General features: G+C 32.7%; 1 protein-coding gene across 1 annotated transcript in view; it reads left to right on the top strand.

The window, feature by feature from the left end:
• The first annotated feature begins 739 nt into the window (after window positions 1-739).
• The window catches only part of LOC107725175 (netrin receptor UNC5C-like), a 115,781-nt gene continuing 92,224 nt past the window's right edge, over window positions 740-24,296 (top strand). The window contains exons 1-4 of the mRNA XM_016534347.1: window positions 740-916; window positions 3,509-3,515; window positions 14,620-14,853; window positions 22,918-23,061. Of these exons, the coding sequence (XP_016389833.1) occupies window positions 740-916; window positions 3,509-3,515; window positions 14,620-14,853; window positions 22,918-23,061 (562 nt within the window). The remainder of the gene's footprint in view (window positions 917-3,508; window positions 3,516-14,619; window positions 14,854-22,917; window positions 23,062-24,296) is intronic.

Genomic DNA, 24,296 nt, shown 5'->3' with positions numbered 1-24,296 from the left:
TAATTTATTTTGAGGATTTTCAGTTGGGAAAATCTTGCCTCTTTCTTTGGAAGCAACTTTTATTTGGTTGTACAGTATGTGTTTGTTGATGTGTTTTGCCTTGGACTGTGGAATGTGTTATCTTGCCTTCAACGTCTGGAATCTGTCTCCAGGATTTCCTCTGGGAAGTGGCATTTCTTATTTTTTCTTATCCCAGCACACTTCATTGATGTTGACCGATAAGTTCATTCGAAGGTATCAAAGTATATGTCCTTTTTATATGTCACCACCATCCCATGCCATAGCCTTGAACTAATGGATGAGGAACTTTTGTTCTGTTTGCATAAAATTGGAGCCCGTTTTTTTTTTTTAGGAAGTGAATGTCTTGAAATGTGTTTTAATGGTTACTCATTATTGCTAATAGCATACTTCAGTTCCTTTTTTTCCTCCCATGTGGGAGTATACCAGCCATGACTGGCAGGTTTAATATGAAGACAGGCAAGTGCTCTCATATCCTATGTGGAACTAACCTACGGAACATCTGGGTAGGTTTTTCCACCCAGAGGAACAGCCTTTTTGAAACACTTGAATCAGCTGTGAATTCCACTGAAAAAATGATTTGATAGGTGAAAGAATGTGTATTTTTAGTATCTCTGTGACTCCTCATGTACTGTTGTTGTTGTTTTTTTGGCCATGCATACTGACCCAAGTTTCCCTTTAAAATTTAGACTGGGACAGGGAGAAACTCCTGGAAGCTTGGATGTCTAATGCTGAAAACTGCTGTCAGCGCTCAGGTGTTCAGATGCCAACTCCTCCGCCCAGAGGCTACAACACCTGGGACACCCTGCCCTCACCCCGTACGCCTCGCACCACACGCTCATCTATCACCTCCCCGGACGAGATCAGCCTGACCCCTGCTGATGATGATCACTCCTTGGTGAGGGATCAGATTTGTTCCTCTATTAGTGATTGGTGTACGGCCTCTTCTGTGGAGGTGATGTACAATAGTTAGTTTTAATGTAATGAATTTTAATGCATAGGTAGATCAATTGTGGTGGTGTAGCCATGGGGTTAGATCTGGGTTACTGAAATGTTGTAGGTTCAAATCCCATTAATGGGATAAGAATACCAAACATGAATGTTTCTGTTCAAAATCTTGTTACACGGTGCATATCTATGAATCTATATTCACACCAAGGTTGAACTTTCACCTGCAGATAAACCTAAATATTTTTTTGCATATGAAAATGTTGCTCTATGAACATTCTTTCTCCATATTTTTCATTTGCATTTGCAAAAAAGTTTTTCTCTTAAATAAAAACAAGGGCTGCTACAAAATGAAAATGAAAAAAAAAAAAGGAGCGGATATTAGAAAACACTCAAAACAGTTCAACAGTTTGTTTGGTCTGTACTCATAGTAAAATATATTTGCATGTATAATAAACCTGAAAAAAGTACATTTCTAAAATGTGTTCTTTACTTACTTTAGTTTAGTACTTTACTTTAGTTACTACTTTACAGGTGCATCTCAATAAATTAGAATGTCGTGGAAAAGTTCCTTTATTTCAGTAATTCAACTCAAATTGTGAAACTTGTGTATTAAATAAATTCAATGCACACAGATTGAAGTAGTTTAAGTCTTTGGTTCTTTTAATTGTGGTGATTTTGGCTCACATTTAACAAAAACTCACCAATTCACTATCTCAACAAATTAGAATATGGTGACATGCCAATCAGCTAATCAACTCAAAACACCTGCAACGGTTTCCTGAGCCTTCAAAATGGTCTCTCAGTTTGGTTCACTAGGCTATACAATCATGGGGAAGACTGCTGATCTGACAGTTGTCCAGAAGACAATCATTGACACCCTTCACAAGGAGGGTAAGCCACAAACATTCATTGTCAAAGAAGCTGGCTGTTCACAGAGTGCTGTATCCAAGCATGTTAACAGAAAGTTGAGTGGAAGGAAAAAGTGTGGAAGAAAAAGATGCACAACCAACCGAGAGAACCGCAGCCTTATGAGGATTGTCAAGCAAAATCGATTCAAGAATTTGAGTGAACTTCACAAGGAATGGACTGAGGCTGGGGTCAAGGCATCAAGAGCCACCACACACAGACGTGTCAAGGAATTTGGCTGCAGTTGTCGTATTCCTCTTGTTAAGCCACTCCTGAACCACAGACAACGTCAGAGGCGTCTTACCTGGGCTAAGGAGAAGAAGAACTGGACTGTTGCCCAGTGGTCCAAAGTCCTCTTTTCAGATGAGAGCAAGTTTTGTATTTCATTTGGAAACCAAGGTCCTAGAGTCTGGAGGAAGGGTGGAGAAGCTCATAGCCCAAGTTGCTTGAAGTCCAGTGTTAAGTTTCCACAGTCTGTGATGATTTGGGGTGCAATGTCATCTGCTGGTGTTGGTCCATTGTGTTTTTTTAAAACCAACGTCACTGCACCCGTTTACCAATAAATTTTGGAGCACTTCATGCTTCCTTCTGCTGACCAGCTTTTTGAAGATGCTGATTTCATTTTCCAGCAGGATTTGGCACCTGCCCACACTGCCAAAAGCACCAAAAGTTGGTTAAATGACCATGGTGTTGGTGTGCTTGACTGGCCAGCAAACTCACCAGACCTGAACCCCATAGAGAATCTATGGGGTATTGTCAAGAGGAACATGAGAAACAAGAGACCAAAAAATGTAGATGAGCTGAAGGCCACTGTCAAAGGAACCTGGGCTTCCATACCACCTCAGTAGTGCCACAAACTGATCACCTCCATGCCATGCCGAATTGAGGCAGTAATTAAAGCAAATGGAGCCCCTACCAAGTATTGAGTACATGTACAGTAAATTAACATACTTTCCAGAAGGCCAACAATTCACTAAAAAAATTGTTTTTATTGGTCTTATGAAGTATTCTAATTTGTTGAGATAGTGAATTGGTGGGTTTTTGTTAAATGTGAGCCAAAATCATCACAATTAAAAGAACCAAAGACTTAAACTACTTCAGTCTGTGTGCATTGAATTTATTTAATACACGAGTTTCACAATTTGAGTTGAATTACTAAAATAAATGAACTTTTCCACGACATTCTAATTTATTGAGATGCACCTGTATATCGTAATTCTGACTTTTTCTCAGAATTACAAGTTTATATGTTGTGATTCTAAGTTTATATCTTGCAATTCTGACTTTTTCGCAGAGTTTACATCTCAGAATTTCGAGAAAAAAATTCTGAATTGTAAAATAATTACCTTTTTTTTTTTTTTTCATACATATGTGTCTGGAATGACATAGGAAGTCTATACTTTGTTTATAAAAATCTTATTTATTCATGCTTGATTTTTAAACTCTGCAGTTTGACGGTTTACCCACAATGCCATCTGTTTCTCGTCATCTAGGTAACAGGCTTTTGTTCAAATCTGAAGCATGACATGCAAAATTTACTATGAAGTTCTTATGCTCACTTCCATTCTCTGCATCTGTTATTGCTTTTGTTGAGCATTCGCTCATAATGCACTGTCTGAAATGTGTTTTTCAGAGGAACGGTGAGCTTTGAAGCTCTGTGAGTTTGCTGTCTGATGAAATGAAGGAGTTTATCTTTGTCTGTAATGATGTTCATGTTTTGAGAGCGTGGAGTTGATGCTGACAGACGTTTTTGTTGTCACAAATAATGAGGACGGAAAGCAGCCCTCTGTCACTGCGTCTTCTGTGTGTGTGTGTTGTATACACTGTATCTGGTCCCAGTTTAAAACCACAGTTACTAAATTACACTGCGCAGACCTTTCCAAAACATACATGTGTTATGTATACAGAGACATAGAGAGAGTCCGTTTTAATAGCTCCAGTGTCACTGTTTGCGTTTATCAGCCTCTATAATATCATTCATGAAATGCAAGCAGAACACATTTCTGTGTGAAACATTCATAAAAACTATTTGCATGTAAGTTTTAAATTCAACGCAACAGTTAATGTTCATCGTTTTTATGAATGATGAACGAGGCCCTGCACTGGCATCACATAGCCAAACCCAGAACAGGGTTATTATAGTTAAATAAACCATAAAAAATTTTAATAAAATAAAAATAAATAAATAAATAAAAAAGTTACCTAAAATAAAAAAACACATTAACTGAAATTTAAAATAAATAAATAAAAGTGTTTTGTTTCAACTAGTTGCTAGGAAAAAATTTTATTTTGTTTGACTTAACATACTTAAATAACTAAAAAATAAAACTGAATAAAAATAAATAAAAAAAGTATATCAACATATTAAAAAAAATAATAATTATAAAAAGACAAAAATACACAACAAATTACCTAAACTAAACTAAAATTTCAATGAAAAGTAAAATATAGAAAATCTAAATATTAATAAAAACTATTATATATATATATACACACCTGTATAATGTTTAATTGTTTATTTACTATAATATTAGTGATATTGTATAATTAAAATATATATTATACAATTCAATTTATATATATACACACACACATATACATAATTATTTATTTTAAAATTATAATGAATATTATATGAATTAATTTTGCATGGTATGATTATTATTATTAATTAAATTGTACCTATTTTAAAATATCTATACATTTCTTGTTTTAAATGTCCATTAGTATTTTATGGTTCGGTTTAGTCTATAATAATTATAATAAGCTTATTTAACAACAATAGAAGTCAGAAGGGAAGTAAACGTGTGTGTCAGACAGAGTCCAGCTGAGCTTTAGTCGTGTGTGTGTGTGTGTCATGTGTATGATGGATGAGTGTTCACATGAGTGTTCATTAGAGCAAACACAGCTATTGTCTGTATTTAAATGAGCATGTGTTGGGCTGATATTGAACAAACACACACACACACACACACATATATGTGGCTCAGTCTGGTTACTCCTGATAGCTTTGAAGTGGTGGCTGCTCTTGGCGGTGTGTGTCCTCATGCTGGGTCAGTAATTAAACGTGATGTTTATCATAGTGTGCAGTGTAAATGATGAGTCTGGAGACGAGTGATAAACACTGTTGATTATAAGAGCTCATCCACGCTGCATTGCCTCTCCTTGACTTTGTGTCTAATACACTCTCTCACACACACACACAGGAAGTGGATTGCTGGAGTGCTGATGGAGTGCCGTGTGTCATTTATGTTTGATCTATGATCGCATTAATTACCTCTGCTCTTATTAAAGAATATTCTGGGTTATTTTTTGATGTAATGTTTATGGACAGCATCTGTGGCTTGCTCTCAAGTCTGACAGACATGGATTTTGACTTGTCCTTATGCTTGTATAAACTTACAATGGAAGTCGAGCAGGGATAGGAGCAACACTGCAAATAAACATAGGGCTGTTTGTTGTGGTACTTTCTGTAAGAGTAAAGAAAATATTTGTAAATAATTATTGTAATGTAATGAATGTTAATTCATCTGATTATTAATGATAATATTATTGATGTTGGTTTTTCATTATTGTTTCATGATTTTGCATCAATACATACTATACTATTTCAATGCATCAATTTATTAATTATATTATATGTTCATTTATTCAGCATTTTTTCTTTATGATGTTGCATAAATGGTATGAATTATTAAATAATAATATAATAATTTTTAACAATTATATACTGATGTACCAGTATTAATTTTGCATTATTTTTCTCATCAGTACTTGAGACCCTTGTTGTTGTTTTTTTTTTGTTTGTTTTTTTGTCTTTCATTCATTTATATAAAAATCAGACATTCATGATGCTTTTTGTAAGGGTAAAGAGACTAAATATTTGTAAATGATTAATATAATTAATGTTAGTTAATTTGATTATTAACATTATTATTATTATTATTATTATTTGGATAAGTCCATTTAATGAAGCAGCAGCTTGTCTGAATAATATTGGACAAACTCGAAGGCAGCCATGTGATAGAGAGATTAAAACTGATTCCCTTCAGAATGTCTTGGCCCATAGACGTCCATTAGAAATTCATTAGTGTAAACATGATTTCTGCTCGTTTTTAGAAACGGTGGGATTATTTTCTGTAGTAGCTGACGACGTGTCTCAGACGCCATCGATAGAGGTTAAGTTGTATTTAACCTGGAATATTCCTGCAGTACTGGACCGTTCACTGTTCATCAATAATATACTCACACTCACGCTCCGGAAGGTTAAGCTAATAAACGTGACCCCTCTCACTCTCACTCGTTGTGTGAAAGGTCCCCTTGTTGTTGTTTTTTTTTGTTTGTTTTTTTGTCTTTCATTCATTTATATAAAAATCAGACATTCATGATGCTTTTTGTAAGGGTAAAGAGACTAAATATTTGTAAATGATTAATATAATTAATGTTAGTTAATTTGATTATTAACAATATATCGGTATCTATTTAGCATTCTTTTTCTCATGCTATTGCATCAGTACTTAATTTCTTCATTGTTTCTATTTATTTTTATTTATTTAATAATCTGACACCCAGATTATTATTATTTTTATTATTAATTTTTTATAATAGTATTTTTATTTTTCGACGTGTCTCAGACGCCATCGATAGAGGTTAAGTTGTATTTAACCTGGAATATTCCTGCAGTACTGGACCGTTCACTGTTCATCAATAATATACTCACACTCACGCTCCGGAAGGTTAAGCTAATAAACGTGACCCCTCTCACTCTCACTCGTTGTGTGAAAGGTCCCAGCTTGGTCTTTAAGCCCCATTATTAAGAGAGTTAATCATCTGAACCACCACCGGACCCTTTGGCACCTGAGAGGAGAGACGATGAGAAGAGCACTGGAGAACAGCCAGAGAAAGAGAAAGCTTTCAAAGGACTTATTCTACACTTCAGGAGCATTTAATTTTTCCCTTATAACTTTAGTCAAGTTTTCTTATAACATAATTCAGTTTTCCATGATGATTTTCCACGTTCTTTCTGACCTTTACATACTTTATGTTTGGGTGGAAGAAAAAAAAATAGATTGTGCATTGATTCTAAAACTTCATTGCGCAGGATGTGAGAAACGAGTGCTTTGACTGTGTTAAGCTTCAGTGTTTTCTTTTCCAAATTAATGCTTTTTGTTCATACACATATTATTTCATTTCATTTATTCACTCATTTGTTCGTTCATAGATTCATTCCTTTTCTCATTCATTTATTCATATATTCATTCCTTCATTCTTGTTTATTCATTTGTTTGTTCATTTGTTCATAGATTAATTTCTTCATTCTTGTTTGTTTGTTCATTCGTTCATAGATTAATTCCTTCATGTTTGTTTGTTCATTTGTTCATAGATTCATTCCTTCATTCTTGTTTGTTTGTTCATTCATTCATAGATTCATTCCTTCATTCTTGTTTGTTTGTTCATTCGTTCATAGATTCATTCCTTCATTCTTGTTTGTTTGTTCATTCGTTCATAGATTCATTCCTTCATTCTTGTTTGTTTGTTCATTCGTTCATAGATTAATTCCTTCATTCTTGTTTGTTTGTTCATTTGTTCATAGATTCATTCCTTCATTCTTGTTTGTTTGTTCATTCGTTCATAGATTCATTCCTTCATTCTTGTTTGTTTATTCATTCGTTCATAGATTCATTCATTCATTCTTGTTTGTTCATTAGTTTGTTCAGTTGTTCATAGATTCATTCCTTCATTCTTGTTTGTTTATTCATTCGTTCATAGATTCATTCATTCATTCTTGTTTGTTCATTAGTTTGTTCAGTTGTTCATAGATTCATTCCTTCATTCTTGTTTGTTTTTTTCATTCGTTCATAGATTCATTCATTCATTCTTGTTTCTTCATTAGTTTGTTCATTCGTTCATAGATTCATTCCTTCATTCTTGTTTGTTCAGTTGTTCATAGATTAATTCCTTCATTCTTGTTTGTTCATTAGTTTGTTCAGTTGTTCATAGATTCATTCCTTCATTCTTGTTTGTTTGTTCATTCGTTCATAGATTCATTCCTTCATTCTTGTTTGTTTGTTCATTCGTTCATAGATTCATTCATTCATTCTTGTTTGTTCATTAGTTTGTTCAGTTGTTCATAGATTCATTCCTTCATTCTTGTTTGTTTTTTTCATTCGTTCATAGATTCATTCATTCATTCTTGTTTGTTCATTAGTTTGTTCAGTTGTTCATAGATTCATTCCTTCATTCTTGTTTGTTTTTTTCATTCGTTCATAGATTCATTCATTCATTCTTGTTTGTTCATTAGTTTGTTCAGTTGTTCATAGATTCATTCCTTCATTCTTGTTTGTTTGTTCATTCGTTCATAGATTCATTCCTTCATTCTTGTTTGTTCATTAGTTTGTTCAGTTGTTCATAGATTTATTCCTTCATTCTTGTTTGTTTGTTCATTCGTTCATAGATTCATTCCTTCATTCTTGTTTGTTCATTAGTTTGTTCAGTTGTTCATAGATTAATTCCTTCATTCTTGTTTGTTTGTTCATTTGTTCATAGATTCATTCCTTCATTCTTGTTTGTTTGTTCATTCATTCATAGATTCATTCCTTCATTCTTGTTTGTTTATTCATTCGTTCATAGATTCATTCATTCCTTCTTGTTTGTTCATTAGTTTGTTCAGTTGTTAATAGATTCATTCCTTCATTCTAGTTTGTTTGTTCATTCGTTCATAGATTCATTCCTTCATTCTTGTTTGTTCAGTTGTTCATAGATTCATTCCTTCATTCTTGTTTGTTTGTTCATTCGTTCATAGATTCATTCCTTCATTCTTGTTTGTTCATTAGTTTGTCTTTCTTGTTTGTTCGTTTATTCTTAGATTCATTCGTTTATTCTTGTTTGTTCATGTGATCATAGTTTCATTCCTTCTTGTTTGTTCATTAGTTTGTTCGGTTGTTCATAGATTCATTCCTTCATTCTTGTTTGTTTGTTCATTCGTTCTTAGATTCATTCCTTCATTCTTGTTTGTTCATTAGTTTGTAGATTCATTTCTTCATTCTTGTTTGTTCGTTTATTCTCAGATTCATTCGTTTATTCTTGTTTGTTCATGTGATCATAGTTTCATTCCTTCTTGTTTGTTCATTAGTTTGTTCAGTTGTTCATAGATTCATTCCTTCATTCTTGTTTGTTTGTTCATTCGTTCATAGATTAATTCCTTCATTCTTGTTTGTTCATTAGTTTGTAGATTCATTCCTTCATTCTTGTTTGTTCGTTTATTCTTAGATTCATTCGTTTATTCTTGTTTGTTCATGTGATCATAGATTCATTCCGTCTTGTTTGTTCATTAGTTTGTAGATTCATTCCTTCATTCTTGCTTGTTCATTTGTTCTTAGATTCATTTCTTCATTCTTATTTGTTCATGTGTTCATAGATTCATTCCCTCGTTGTTTTTATTCACTCGTTCGCAGAATCATTCGTTCTTGTGTGTTCATTGGATTGTAGATTATTTCCTTCATTCTTGTTTGTTCATTCATTTGTAGATTTATTCCTTCTTGTTTATTCATTTGTTCTTAGATTCATTTAATCAGTTCATTTAATTTATATTTTTTCGTCTATTTATTTATTCATTCATTCATTCTTGCATTAGTCTGTTCGTATGTTCATAAATTCATTCATTATTTTACAATTTGTAATATGTTTGCTTTTTTTCTGTTTATTCATTTATTCAGTCGTGTTCACTTGTTCATTTGTTCGTTTATTTATTGTTCTGTTCATGTGTCTATTACTGTGTTCTTTCATTCATGACGTTTTGAACGATTCATCTGTTTATTCATATGTTCATTGATTTTTGTTCATTCACATATTCATTCATCCATTCTTGATCGAAAAGTGTGTTTGCTTTTATGTTTTGAAGCTATTTAGTTAGTTAATTTATTAAGTACATATAAGTAAATATGTTTAATAGTTTAAATTTGGTATTCAATAGACCCATTTAGGATTGAATCATGATTCCCAGAATTGAGTCACACTGAATTGTGAGGTTTCTAAAAATTCCCACCCCCACTTTACGCATGTTTCAGGCCTTTTATTTGAAGAGTATCAGGTTTGTTTGTGTGTTTTAATAGAGTAGATAACAGTGAGACTGTTTGTGTGTATAAGATTAATCTGGGATTTAAATAAATGAATCATCTCAGATCATTTGTCTCATAATAACATTTGCAAACACGACACAGACCCAAACAAAACAGACGCGCCCCTCGGCCCATCATTAGATAGCATGGCTGTGCCGTGACCCGTTAATGGAAGGTAATGTACCCTACAGAGTGTTAATATGGGGTGAAAGCAGCTCAGTGTGTGTGTGTGAGACAGTCAGAGAAGAGTTATGAGCCAGACTGCGTGCCATCGGACGGGTCAGCGGGCATCTAATGGAGGCATTCAATAATAATCTGCCGCTCGTGCCATGTCTTTTTACTGTGTGTGTATTAGTGTAATGGTAGTATCCGGTGTATGTATTGATGACTCCAGGGATCGATGCGTCCTGGGTTACGATCCATCCATTATGTGCATGTGTGCGTGTGTGTGTGTGTCTGTCTGTGTAATATTGAAGATCTCTGCATTTGTGCTGGCAGTGAAATTGTGTTACAGACATGAACAGGAGAGTTTTTAACTGATCTGTCCATCAATTCTAATGACTAAATATAATGTAGAAACTTAAATTTTCTGTAAAGCTGCTTTGCAACGATTTGCATCGTGAAAAGCGCTATACAAATAAACTTGAATTGAATTGAAATTCAACCATTTGTTTGTTTATTTGTTCATTCTTTCATTAGTTTGTTCATTTATTTGTTCATATATTCATTCATTACTTAGATTCATGATTGTTCTTTTGTCTATTCAGTCATGTTCATTTGTTCATCCATTAGTTTATTTGTTGTTCTGCTTATTTGTCTTTTTCTGTGTTCTTGGATTCAATAGTTTATTGATTTATTCATTCGTATGCTTGTTAGTTTTTCGTTCATTCGCTCAAGTTATTAGTTAATTTGTTCATTTATTCTGTGATTTGTTCATTCTTGTTCATTGAATTGATTTATATTCATTTATTAATTTATTAATTTGTAATTTATTGGTTCATGTTCATTCATTAGTTTCTTTGTTGTTCTGTTCATTTGTCCATTTCTTTTCTCTTTGGTTCATTAGTTTGGTAATTGATTCATTCATAGTTCATTGGTTTTGTTCGTTAGTTTGTTAATTTATTGAATGATTTCTTCATTCTTTAATTAAGTTGATCAAATCTTTAATTGATCATACATTGCTTTAATTAATATGTTTGTTCTATTGTCTGTTCATTCATTATATTAGTCATGTTCATCTGTTCATTCATTAGTTTTTTCATTGTTCTGTTCTTTGTTTAATTATGGTTTTTTATTTGTCAGTTTGTTGATTGATTCATCCATTCATGTTTGATTATTTTTTGTTCATTAGTTTATTAGTTTGCTTGTCAATTTATTCCGTCATACTTTCATTAGTTTGAACATTTATTTGTTCATATGTTCATATTTATTCATTACTTTAATTCATATATTCTTTTTTTCTGTTTCATTTATTCAGTCATGTTCATTTGTTCATTCATTCGATTGTTTGTTCATTCATTCGTTCATTCATTCATTTTTGTTCATTCATTTATTAGTTTATTCTGTCATTTGTTCATTCTTTAATTAGTTTTTTCATTCAATCATAACTTCAATTGTTCATTTATTACTTTAATTCATGTTTGTACTTTTGTCTGTTCATTCATTTATTCAGACATGTTCATTTGTTCATTCATTAGTTTATTTCTGTTCACTTGTCTATTTCTGTATTCTTTGATTCGTTAGTTTGTTGTGTGATTCATCCGTTCATTCGTATGTTCATTGATTTTTGTTCATTTAGTTTATTAGATCATTAATTTATTCCTTCATTAGTTTATTCATTTATTAGTTCATTTATTCATTCATTACTTTAATAATTCATGCTTGCTCTTTTGTCTGTTCATCAGTTTGTTCTGTCATGTTAATTTGTTCATTCGTTAGCTTATGTATTCATCTGTTTATTTGTGTTCTTTCATTCATTAGCTTTTGACTGATTCATTAATTCAGTCTGACGTCTGTTCATTCACATATTTATTAGTTTGTTGTTTAATTAGTTCGTTCTTGTTTGCTCATTTGTTTGCTGATTGATTGATTCATTCATTCTTACATTAGTTCAAATAAAATGTTCTTTGGTCTGTTCATTCTTTTATTAATTCAAGTTTATTTGTTCATTCAGTAGTTTTATTTATACCGTTCATTTTGTTTATTTCTGTTCTTTCATTCATCAGTTTGAATGATTCCTCTGTTCAGTGATACATGTACATTCTCATATTCATTCATTCGTTCATCCGTTTATTAATTCATCCATTCTTGTTTGTTCATTTGTTTGTAGATTCATTCCTTCATTTATTCAGTTTGTCTATACAGTGTTCATTCATTAGTTTGTTCATACATCCAGTCTTTGTTCATAGATTCATTCATTTGTTTGTTCATTTTATCTGTTTATTCATCTATTCATACATTAATTCTTGCCCATGTTCATAATTTTGTTCATAATTTTGTTAATTCACTATATGTTTGTTCTTTTGTCTGTTCGTAAATTTATTCAGTCATGTTCATTTGTTTGTTCATTCATATGTTCATTGATTTGTTTGTTAATCAATTCATCCATTCACATTTAGTTCGTAGATTCATTCGTTCAAGTATCAGTTTGTTTGTCTGTCCATCAAGCATAGCGTTAGTTCTGGCAGGTCACGTTAGTCAAGCTCGCATCAGCTGACCTTCAGCTGATCCCCATCTACCTATAGGAATACGACACCTATCTAAGCATTCATATATACGGTCCCTCAGTATTATCAGCAGTTTTCGCATTGCTCAATAGCTAATTACCCTCCTCCATCCCCAGCTCCTCCTCTGTCAGTCGGGATTCAGCCTTCTGATTCTCCTTTGAATCAGACTAATTCTAAAATGTGTACATACAATTATTGAACTTTAACGATATCTGTAATACATTGATGTTAGTTCTGCTCTGTTTACCCTGGGGGGTTATTGCTGCTCTCCCTGCTCTCATCCATGCTAGGCTGCATGGAGGCGCAGGGAGTTCTTGCCCAGAACAGAACCATACCGCCAATCCAAACTGTATGCTAATTGTCAATCATCTTTGACGATAGTGGTCCTGACAGAAATTTATTTATCCATCTGTTCATTCATTTATAAGTTTATTCATTCAAAGCAAAGAGTAGGAATGATAGAGGGAGCGTAAAAGAGAATGTCAGAGATCTCACAACGTCGTGCTTATTTGAACTTGAGCTAAAAATAAGCTGCAGTTACTCCATTAACCAGGGATCACTTAGAGACGACTGTGAGATCCTGTTTCATAATGAGACCCAAAAACAGTTCCTGCTTGTGAAGCCTCTCCGGACCCCAAACGAGCTCGGCAGACGCAAATTACAGTATAAGAGGCTCTGAGAAAACTGACATTTGTGAATAAATTGGTGTAATGGGAATTTTTGTTGCAAAAGTTTATTCTGAGATATTGAGAGATGTGTTATGCATTCTAAACCTAATTTCATACAATGCTTCAATTGTACACCACCATTCAAAAGCACAGTAATATTGTGAAATATTATTACAATTTAAAATGACTGTTTTATATGGTAATATATTTAAAATGTAAATTACATTGATCACTTCTGATTAGTAATGTAATGAAATGTTATTGCAATTTAAAATAACTGTTAATAGTAATATTGTAATAGTATTATTGTGAAATATGATTACAAACTAATATAACTGTTTTATATTGTAATATATTTTACAAAATAAATAAAAATATAATGTTTGATTAGTAATATTTGATTAGTCGTGGCGTAATGCTTAGAGAGTCGGACTTGTCACCCAAAGGTGTTTTATATTGTAATATATTTTAAAATGTTCATTAAAATAACCACTTTTGAACAGTAATAACTGCTAAATATTTTTACAATTTAAAATAGCTGTTTTATATTTTAACGTGCTTTTATGTTGTAATGTATTTTAAAGTATAAATTAAATTAGTAATGATGCGAAATATTATTACAATTTAAAATAACTGTTTTAATATATTTCAAAACGTAAATTAAAATGATCACCCTCATACATCTTTGCTAAATTAAAGTATTAATTTCTTTCAAAAAATCTTACTGACCACAGACTTTTTAATGCGAGCTGGAATTTAAATTAAAATGATCACCCTCATACATCTTTGCTAAATTAAAGTATTAATTTCTTTCAAAAATCTTACTGACCCCAGACTTTTGAATGCGTGCTGGAATTGAAATTAAAAGGATCACCCTCATACATCTTTGCTAAATTAAAGTATTAATTTCTTTCAAAAATCTTACTGACCCCAGACTTTTGAATGCGTGCTGGAATTGAAATTAAAAGGATCACCCTCATACATCTTTGCTAAATTAAAGTATTAATTTCTTTCGAAAATCTTACTGACCCCAGACTTTTTAATGCGTGCTGGAATTTAAATTAAAATGATCACCCTCATACATCTTTGCTAAATTAAAAATGCGTGCTGGAATCGATGATTTGCAAGCCCATCATCTAATGGAAATTTTGAAATGCATCAAAAAGCAGTACGCTTCTCTATATTTCCCACTCACTTCCTGATGTTTCATGTTGTCTGTGTTTTTTTTCCCAGGTGATGATGACTTCCTGTTGGGGTTGGGTGAGCTGCCGGAGACCTTCCCCAGCGACCCTCCAGAGCCCCTCCCACACTTCCTGCTGGAGCCGGAGGACGCTTACATCATCAAGAACAAAGCTGTCAATCTCTACTGCACGGCCACGCCTGCCGCTCAGATCTACTTCAAATGCAACGGCGAGTGGGTCCATCAAAGAGAACACACCATAGAGGAGCGGGTGGACGAGACGTCGGGTCAGTCACACACACACAGCATCACTCTCCTTTATGGGTCGGAAACATTACAGCCTTTTCTGAGGTGCAATAAAAATGTGATAGCTCTGCTTTATTCATGGTTTTCATTGCTAAAGGTGCTGCTAGAGAGATAGATAAACCCCTTCCTGACACATACAGTTTTGTGTATTATTTATGTGATGTTATGAGAGCTTTTTTATGAAGGCTTCTTTATATGACTGCTATGGACACAGGGAGTAAGTATAGTCAACACCAATTGTGATCAGAGACAAGACCTAGACCACTTTCACTGACCGTGGATATATATGGAAGCTTGTTTCCGCCATGGGATAAAAACAAACCAAAAAAACTTTTTATCTCACAATTCAGACTATTCTCACAATTCTGAGAAAAAATGTCTGAATTTCAAAAAGAAAGTCAGAATTTCGAGTTTATATCTCGCAATTCTGACTTCTTTTTCTCACAATTGTGATTCACAGTATATCGCACAATTCTGATATTTTTCTCAGAATTGCACGTGTATATCTTGCAAGTCTGCGTTTATATCTCGCAATTATGAATTCAGATCAATTTAGTTCAATGTTGATTCAATTCAGTTCAAAAACTGTCAGTGTTGCAAAGTTCAATTATAAAACAAGTTTAATTCAGCCACACTGTAAAAAAATTGCATTTTTACATTTTTTACATTTACATTTTTTTTATTCTTTGTAAAATTTGCTAGCAATTTCTGAATGAAAATTATTTTAAAGTAAGTCCTACATCATACTTTTTCAGTGTATAAGTAGCTACAAAAACTAATCTACCATAGTCATTATTCAGCTCAAGTAAGTTCAATGTTGATTCAATTCAGTTCAAAAACTGTCAGTGTTGCAAAGTTCATCCATTATGAAACAAGTTTAATTCAGCCACCGTAAAAAAAAATTTAATACTACTTCAGTCTTTCTACTTAACATTTTTTCTTGAATTACATTTTTTTTTTTAAATTTTACATTTTTAAAATGTAAAATTTTTTACATTTAAAATTTGTAAAATGTCTTTGTAAAATTTGCTAGCAATTTCTGAGGGACAAATAAAGTAAAGATTGATTGAGTGAAAATTGTTTCAAAGTAAGTCCTACATCATATTTTTCAGTGTGTAAGTAGCTACAAAAACGAATCTACAATAGAGTCATTATTCAGCTCAAGTAAGTTCAATGTTGATTCAATTCAGTTCAATAACAGTGTCAATGTTGCAAAGTTAGTGTCATCCGGCTCAATTCAGTTCAGATTTTGTCCTCCTCCGATAGTGTCAGTGCAGTTAAATCGATAACATTATTCTTTAATAATTGTCTTTTAAACAGAAGATACTAGAGATTTCGAGTGAAATAATTAAATAAATAAGGTATGCACTCTCAATAAAAAAGGTGTTTTATTGGTTTTATGGTTTCATGAAGAACCTTTAACATATGTTTGAGGAGCCAAAAATTGTTGTTCTGTTTTTAAGAGTGTTGTTGATTTAATCAGGTGAGCAAAACACAGTGTCTGTTGTCTTTTTCGGTCACGATTCTGTAGCTCAAACTGTATCTCATAGCATTAGCAGTGCCAAGGTCAAGGGCTCGATTCCCAGGGAATGCATGAACTGATGATATGGTATGTATACATTCAATGCAAAGTCCGAGCATCTGCCAAATGCATAAATATCTTTTCACATTGCGACAACAGAATGCAGAGTAAAAGCCAAGAACAGTGAGTGATCCAGGTCCACTTTTGGTGATAGTCAAATGCTAATGTGTTACAATTCATAGTCATTTCTTTTCCACTTTCAAAATGTTCTATACAAGGAAACTTGCAGTGACATAAAAACCATGAGCGCAGAGCAGATGGGTATTGGCATATTGGTATTACTGGTTACTGTACTGGTATGAAGAAGATGAATAAGTGCTAATTAAACAAATTAAAGATTTTAATTATCTACTATCATGTTCAGAAGTTTGGGGATTGTAAGACTGTTAAATGTTTAAAGAAGTCTCTTCTGCTCGCCAAGGCTGCATTTATTTGTTACTCAGAGGGCCTCGTTTAAACAGACGTGTTAGTATATTTACACAACAGAACGGCATTCAGAAAAACGTCCGCCATATTCACAAAGTCAAGTAAGTTTCCATTGTTTTCTAGAAGAACGATCATTTATCTTTTGGTGGGCAATAGTGATGGGATTTGAGCTCGTAAAAACTGAATGTATAACATAATTAGAAAAAAAATATTGTTGAAGTATTCATCTAATATTTTTAATGCATGAAAAATGCTGCACAGGGACATCCATGAATGTTTTTTGGAGTGATCGTGAAAATGAATCCTTGAATCACTTGATTCATTGGCTATAACAGTTTGAACTGATTCACAGAAATTTATCAAATTTACTGACTCTAGCTGCTTTTATGCAACTGAATTTGAATTCTGGGATTGCATTTAAACGTCGCAGGCTTGATGCTCTTTTATTGAAAATATAAACTACCGTTCAAAAGTTTGAGGTCGGTAAGATTTTTGAATGCTTTCGGAATAGGTCTCTTCTGCTCACCAAGGCTGCATTTATTTGATCAAAAATACAGTAATATTGTGAAATATTATTACAATTGAAAATAACTGTTTTCTATTTGTATATAATGTAAAATGTCATTTATTTCTGTGATGCAAAGCTGAATTTTCAGCAGTCTTCAGTGGCACATGGCCCTTCAGAAATTTATTCTACTATGCTGATTTGCTCTTCAAGAAACAGTTATGATTATTGTCAATGTTTAAAACAGTTGTTCTGCTTCATATTTTTTGTGGAAACCATGATACATTTTCTTCAGGATTTTTTGATGAATAGAAAGCTCAAAAGAACAGCATTTATTTGAAATAGAAATCTTTTGTTATAGATTATAAATGTCTTTACTGTCACTTTTGATCTATTTGTTGCATCCTAGCTGAATAAAGCAATTGATTTCTTTAAAAAAATATATTACTGACCCCAGACCTTTGAACAGTAGAGTATGTTTGTGAACAATATACTCGCATGCACAGTTTTTCAATGTTTCAGATTCATCTGCCTTGTCTGTTCTTGACAGACGTCCCAAAGAGAAAATTGCAACAGGAATTCAGTTTTTATTCACAATAAGCCAAAACAAAAGTGTGTGTGTGTGTGTGTGTTTGTGTGTACTACTAACAGATCTCGTTGTAAACGCACCCCATCCCATTATTGCTGTCATTGATTTTCTGCCTGCGTTTATGTGTGTGTGCTTTTACATGCTTTGTGCGTTTTTATGCTTGCAAGGCTGCGCTGTATTGATATTCATCCAGCAGTCAATGTTAGAGGTGTTTTTAAGGCAATATTATTATTGCTAGTGCTCATAGTGCTTTGAACAAACCTCTAACATTAAATGTTAAGGTTCAGTGTGGGTCGTCCTGCAGTGATTGTGTTCAGTCGTGAATGATTCCTCAAATCATGTGTGTTGTTGACGAGAGGTGAGCTGGTACCTTAAGTGATCAGGCAGATGATTTTCACTTGCTGGACAATAAAACAGGAGAAAAAAAAAACTTACAAAAACAGACTTACATTGGTCTATAGATGTTGCTCTGGTCCTTCCTTCAGAGTATCTCAGAGATTTGAGGGTTTGACCAAAAAGCAACTTGTGAGTTCATCCACAAAATGCTCATGCTCTGAATTTTGTCTACATATTTTTGCAATCCAAACAACCCCTTTCATCAATGAAATGCAATTCTCGTTTACAAGATTAGCATTTTGTGGATGAAATGTATTGCATCTTTGCACAAAAATCACATTTAGATTCAGAATTTTGTGTGCATAATAAAGTTCTGACTGTACATTTCTATTTACAACATGCAACCTTGTTTTGTCTTGAAATACTGCATTTAACATTATACACTGCAATTATTTGACACCCCATACAAAACAAACGTGGAATACTTACATATGTGGAATGACAAACTGTGCCGAGTTCCACGTCCCAAAAAAATTTTTGTACGTTAAGCGACTATTCGTGAGCTTAATTAACTGCAGATATATATGGAGAAAAAGATTTCTCCAGAAAATGCAAATAGTGCAAAAATGCAATTTATAGATCATTTCAGCCTGAGATGTACCGTCACTATTTTTTGTACACTTCATAATTTTTAAGAAATTTAAGATAAAAGTTCCTCAGAATCTCCCAGTGACTACGATAGAATGTTTTGCACACAAAATGTAATTGACAGTGCATTCTGTTTAGTGATTGGTCTTCTTACTTACATTTATTTGCATACTGATTTGTGATTGGTCATTTCTTTCTTGCATCTTTTTAATCATCTTTAGCCGCCTTGTATTGTTCCTGCTGCCTTGCAAAAATTTTAGGTGATGCAAATCGAGTTTCCTATTTGTTTTTTAACATCTGTTTTAAATAATTATAGTTTGTTTGGTATTTCAATTTTTTTCTTTCACATTGTCTGTCTATTAGTAGTTCAATTTCTTTGTGTTTGTGTGTGTGTGTGTGTCCATCTGCAAAAGCATTTTAACACATGTGAAATTAATTACTTATGTCTATTAGTAGTTCTATTTCTTTGTGTGTGTGTGTGTGTGTGTGTGTGTGTGTGTGTGTGTGTGTGTGTGTGTGTGTGTGTGTGTGTGTGTGTGTGCACTGCAAAAATCATTTTCTTAATAAGTATTTCTTGTTTTCAAAATTAAAGCAAATTAAATAATTTAAGAAGAAAAATTACAGAATTAAGAGACCATGCATTATTATTTTTTGTCTTGTTTTTTCATGATCACATCTTGATTTCCATCCATTTTCTCATGATCTTGACTTGAGTGGAAAATGTTTTAAGCATAAATTATGTAATGTAAAATTAATGCTTAATACAAGAAGAAAAAAACATTATTTGTTCATACATAGATATATTCTCTGAAAGCAAGTCTTATATCCTATGAAATTTGCTTCTCAAATAAATGTATCTTGTTGTAAGGATATTTTAAAGAAAACAACACAAAATCCCTGCAGTGTGTCTGTCTGTCTGTTTCACTCACTGCATCGAGTTCTTGAGTGTGTAAACCATAAAGTTAGATCATCATTCTTCACCTCATCCTGTGTGAATCCTGCTCTATTCTCTTTTATAGCTGCTTGACCATGAGTGATGTTTGTTTAAACATTCATGTGTGTAAGTGTGTCTTTTCACCTCACTCCTTCTGTTCAAGGCTACAGGTTTCTTCCGTTCACATCCAGCATTCTGCACCAAATGCTGCCATAAACACAAAAACCCAAAGCACTAAACAAATAAACACAGAGAGGGTAAGTGTGAACTATTGATTTCTATCAGGGAATATTTCATGGAGACATTGAGGGGTTCATTATTTATACATGTAGAACAGAAGTCTGCTGGCAGAGCACTAAAATATATATAAAAACATCTCGCTTGCATCATGTGACATCGGTGTGATCGGCACTGACGTGGTGGGAGATTTGTAGACTCACAAGCTGTTCACAGGGCATCTGAGGAACTTTGTACACAAAAATGTCAACAGCTTTGTCAGGACTGATTTATGCAATTTCGTGTGAACATTTTACAACAACCTGAGTTCCACGGTCATACAGATTTGGACAATATGAGGGAAATGTTCTTGAATACGTGTTATTTTAGTATGACTGATATTCTATTATAGTTTTTGTTAATATTCTGAATTCTATTTTATATTTAAGCCTTTTCTTTTCACTTTAATTTTAGTTTTTACATTTTTGTGATTTTGTTGTGTTTTTGTCATTTTATACGTTTTTGTTTTTATTAATTGTTATTTATTAGTGTTATGTAATATTAGTTATTTTAGTACTTCAAGTTAAACTAAATGAAAATGAGAAATGTTGCCTTGGCAACTAAATTAGATCAAATAAGTTTCATTGTTGATTTATATTTTATTTCATTTAATGTTTATTTTGTTTCAAGTAACTTTTTTTTTCTTTTTTTTTTTGCAGTTATGTATTCAAATTGTTACCATTTATTATTTCTACATGATCTGACTATGAGGGAGAGGGAGTTAATAAAAACCTAATTAATAAAAAAAAAGTACAATTAAAATAAATAAATAAATACATGTAAAATAAAAACAATCAAAAATTAAACACACAACAATTAAACTAGATTAAATATTGTATGTTTACCTTCATGTCAATGCGAACATTAATAGACATCAGAGAACCATGAATGTGTTTTTAAATTATTAAAATATTAAATATTGTATATCAAAGAGGCTTGACTAACAAAACAGTTTATACGAACCCCCTCTGTAACCTAATGTAGGCATGTTGATTTAGTCATATCAAATAATATTTTTGTGACCCTACAAAGACAATTAATTATTGTATTAATTATGGTTTAATTCAAAACTATGAATTATTGTACAATTTATGGTGAAAACAGTAAAGGAACATTCCCAGAAGTCCATACATGACACATATGATTACATTTTACATTAATAAATCTTTTTTTTTTTAATTCTTTTCTTCTCAATTTGCTATCAGTAATGTACATTTGTTTTTTTTTGTTTTTTTTACATTTTGTCAAGTTATTTTTTGTTTGTTTATTATTTATTTGTTTTATTTTATTTTATTTTTTCCATTTAATTTCTGTCAACCACAGCTGCCAGTTTTTAACCATGAATTTAAAAGTTTTTTTTTAATTTGTCATTTTATACGTTTTTGTTTTTATTAATTGTTATTTATTAGTGTTATGTAATATTAGTTATTTTAGTACTTCAAGTTAAACTAAATGAAAATGAGAAATGTTGCCTTGGCAACTAAATTAGATCAAATAAGTTTCATTGTTGATTTATATTTTATTTCATTTAATGTTTATTTTGTTTCAAGTAACTTTTTTTTTCTTTTTTTTTTTGCAGTTATGTATTCAAATTGTTACCATTTATTATTTCTACATGATCTGACTATGAGGGAGAGGGAGTTAATAAAAACCTAATTAATAAAAAAAAAGTACAATTAAAATAAATAAATAAATACATGTAAAATAAAAACAATCAAAAATTAAACACACAACAATTAAACTAGATTAAATATTGTATGTTTACCTTCATGTCAATGCGAACATTAATAGACATCAGAGAACCATGAATGTGTTTTTAAATTATTAAAATATTAAATATTGTATATCAAAGAGGCTTGACTAACAAAACAGTTTATAGGAACCCCCTCTGTAACCTAATGTAGGCATGTTGATTTAGTCATATCAAATAATATTTTTGTGACCCTACAAAGACAATTAATTATTGTATTAATTATGGTTTAATTCAAAACTATGAATTATTGTACAATTTATGGTGAAAACAGTAAAGGAACATTCCCAGAAGTCCATACATGACACATATGATTACATTTTACATTAATAAATCTTTTTTTTTAAAATTCTTTTCTTCTCAATTTGCTATCAGTAATGTACATTTGGTTTTTTTGGTTTTTTTTACATTTTGTCAAGTTATTTTTTGTTTGTTTATTATTTATTTATTTTATTTTATTTTATTTTTTCCATTTAATTTCTGTCAACCACAGCTGCCAGTTTTTAACCATGAATTTAAAAGGTTTTTTTTAATGCATGCAGTCTAATATCTTTTGAAGATGTGCTCTCATTCAGAGATGTCCAGTTATTGAAGCAGGATTGGGCATAAGGCTGATGTTTGCACATTTAACATGTACAGTTTATCAATTCGAACCCATGACCTTGAGATTGCTTACTCTGCTGATTGAGCTACAGGAACGCTTTGAGACGGGAATGTTTACACAAAAATCCTGTCTCTTGTTTAGTTAGCAACATGAAAAGAAAGCATTCTTGGCATATTTTTTAGATAAGTAAGCACGGCCATCCTGAGGATTCTTTGATCACTTCTTTGAAAACTCATGCAGCTACACTTTCTTTGCAAGTACTTGTAATGCAGAAATTGCGGATTGCCTTGTTACATTAAAAAAACTTTTTTTTTGAAAAATTCTGCGTGTTGTCAATCAGTGTGGACCAGACATTGTGCCGAGAGTCTGATGCATGTGTGTGTGTGTGTGTGCAGGTTTGGTGGTGAGGGAAGCATGGATCGAGATCTCCCGGCAGCAGGTGGAGGAGTTGTTTGGTTTGGAAGATTACTGGTGCCAATGTGTCGCCTGGAGCTCCGCAGGAACCACCAAGAGCCGCAAGGTGCACGTCCGCATCGCATGTGAGTATATAAACACACACACACACACACACAGTGCTTTTATGAGAGGAGTCTTTGCTCTGTCTGCTCTGACTGCAGGAGATTTCTCTGTCTGACAGACACTTTGGCTTCATGTTTATTGACACACACACACACACACACACGGTCTGTGAGAAAGTCTGTAAGCTGGATGAAGGTAATGGAGTATTTATGCAGATCAGAGTCTGCAGACAGGAGACTGTCTGGAGCACACAAACACACACACACTCACACACACACGGGGAACTGTCTGGATATCGCTTTATGGTTGTATTAATCTTGTTAATTTCCTGCAGTTCATCTTGAGTGTGTGTGAGTTGGGAGCAGGTTATCGGTGCGGCCCAAGGGCACTTCACTCTCTCTCTGTCATCTCGGGCTGAGTGTGTGTGTGAGAGAGACACAGGGACATGGAGACTGAAGCTGACTGGCAGTACAACACAATAAACTTCCTCTCATCTGGATGCTTTCAGGATCAGAGCTAAATAAATCAATGCTGCTTTAGGACAGACAGACAGACAGAGACAGACAGACAGACAGACAGATAGATAGATAGATAGATAGATGAATGCATGAAATAGATATTACAAAAAGTAGGTTTAGAAAGATTTTTTTCATTCTTTTTTTTAAATTTTCTTTTTAATTTTTGGGTGAACTATCCCTTTAATAAATAATTTTTTTGTTAATATGGATTTTTTTATTTTCAGATTTTTTATTAATATGTAAATATGAAATCATTTTTAATTAAATTAGACTCTATTAATACGAAACTAAAATTGCCAGTAGGTGGCAGTAAATGTTTTACTGAGTAAGTCATTCGATTCATTCAAACTGCTGATTCATTCAGGAATGAAGTAAACGGCTCTCTTTATGAATGGGCCATTAAATCATTGGTTCACCCGATTTGTTCAAAATTAGTTTCTTTCAGAAACTGTGTGTTGCTTGGAGACACGCAACAGTTCTGCTGTGGCTTTAATAGGTATATAAAAACTGATCAAAAACATACAATATTGTGTCTAAAATATAACACAGTAGCTTCTTATTTAGTGAACTGTTGTATAAAATCAATATCACATTTGCACATTTGGGACAAAAACAGCACTCGTGTGATAGTGAAAGTGAAGTGACGTGTGGCCAAGTATGGTGACCCATATTCGGAATTTGTGCTCTGCATTTAACCCATCCAAAGTGCACACACACACCGTGAACACACACACACA

This window comes from Sinocyclocheilus rhinocerous, unplaced genomic scaffold (assembly GCF_001515625.1).
Source record: "Sinocyclocheilus rhinocerous isolate Xijiao unplaced genomic scaffold, SAMN03320098_v1.1 scaffold516, whole genome shotgun sequence".
NCBI classification, from domain to species: domain Eukaryota; kingdom Metazoa; phylum Chordata; class Actinopteri; order Cypriniformes; family Cyprinidae; genus Sinocyclocheilus; species Sinocyclocheilus rhinocerous.
Note: the sequence above shows the minus strand (reverse complement) of the source record. Positions and strands in the feature narration are given on the sequence as shown.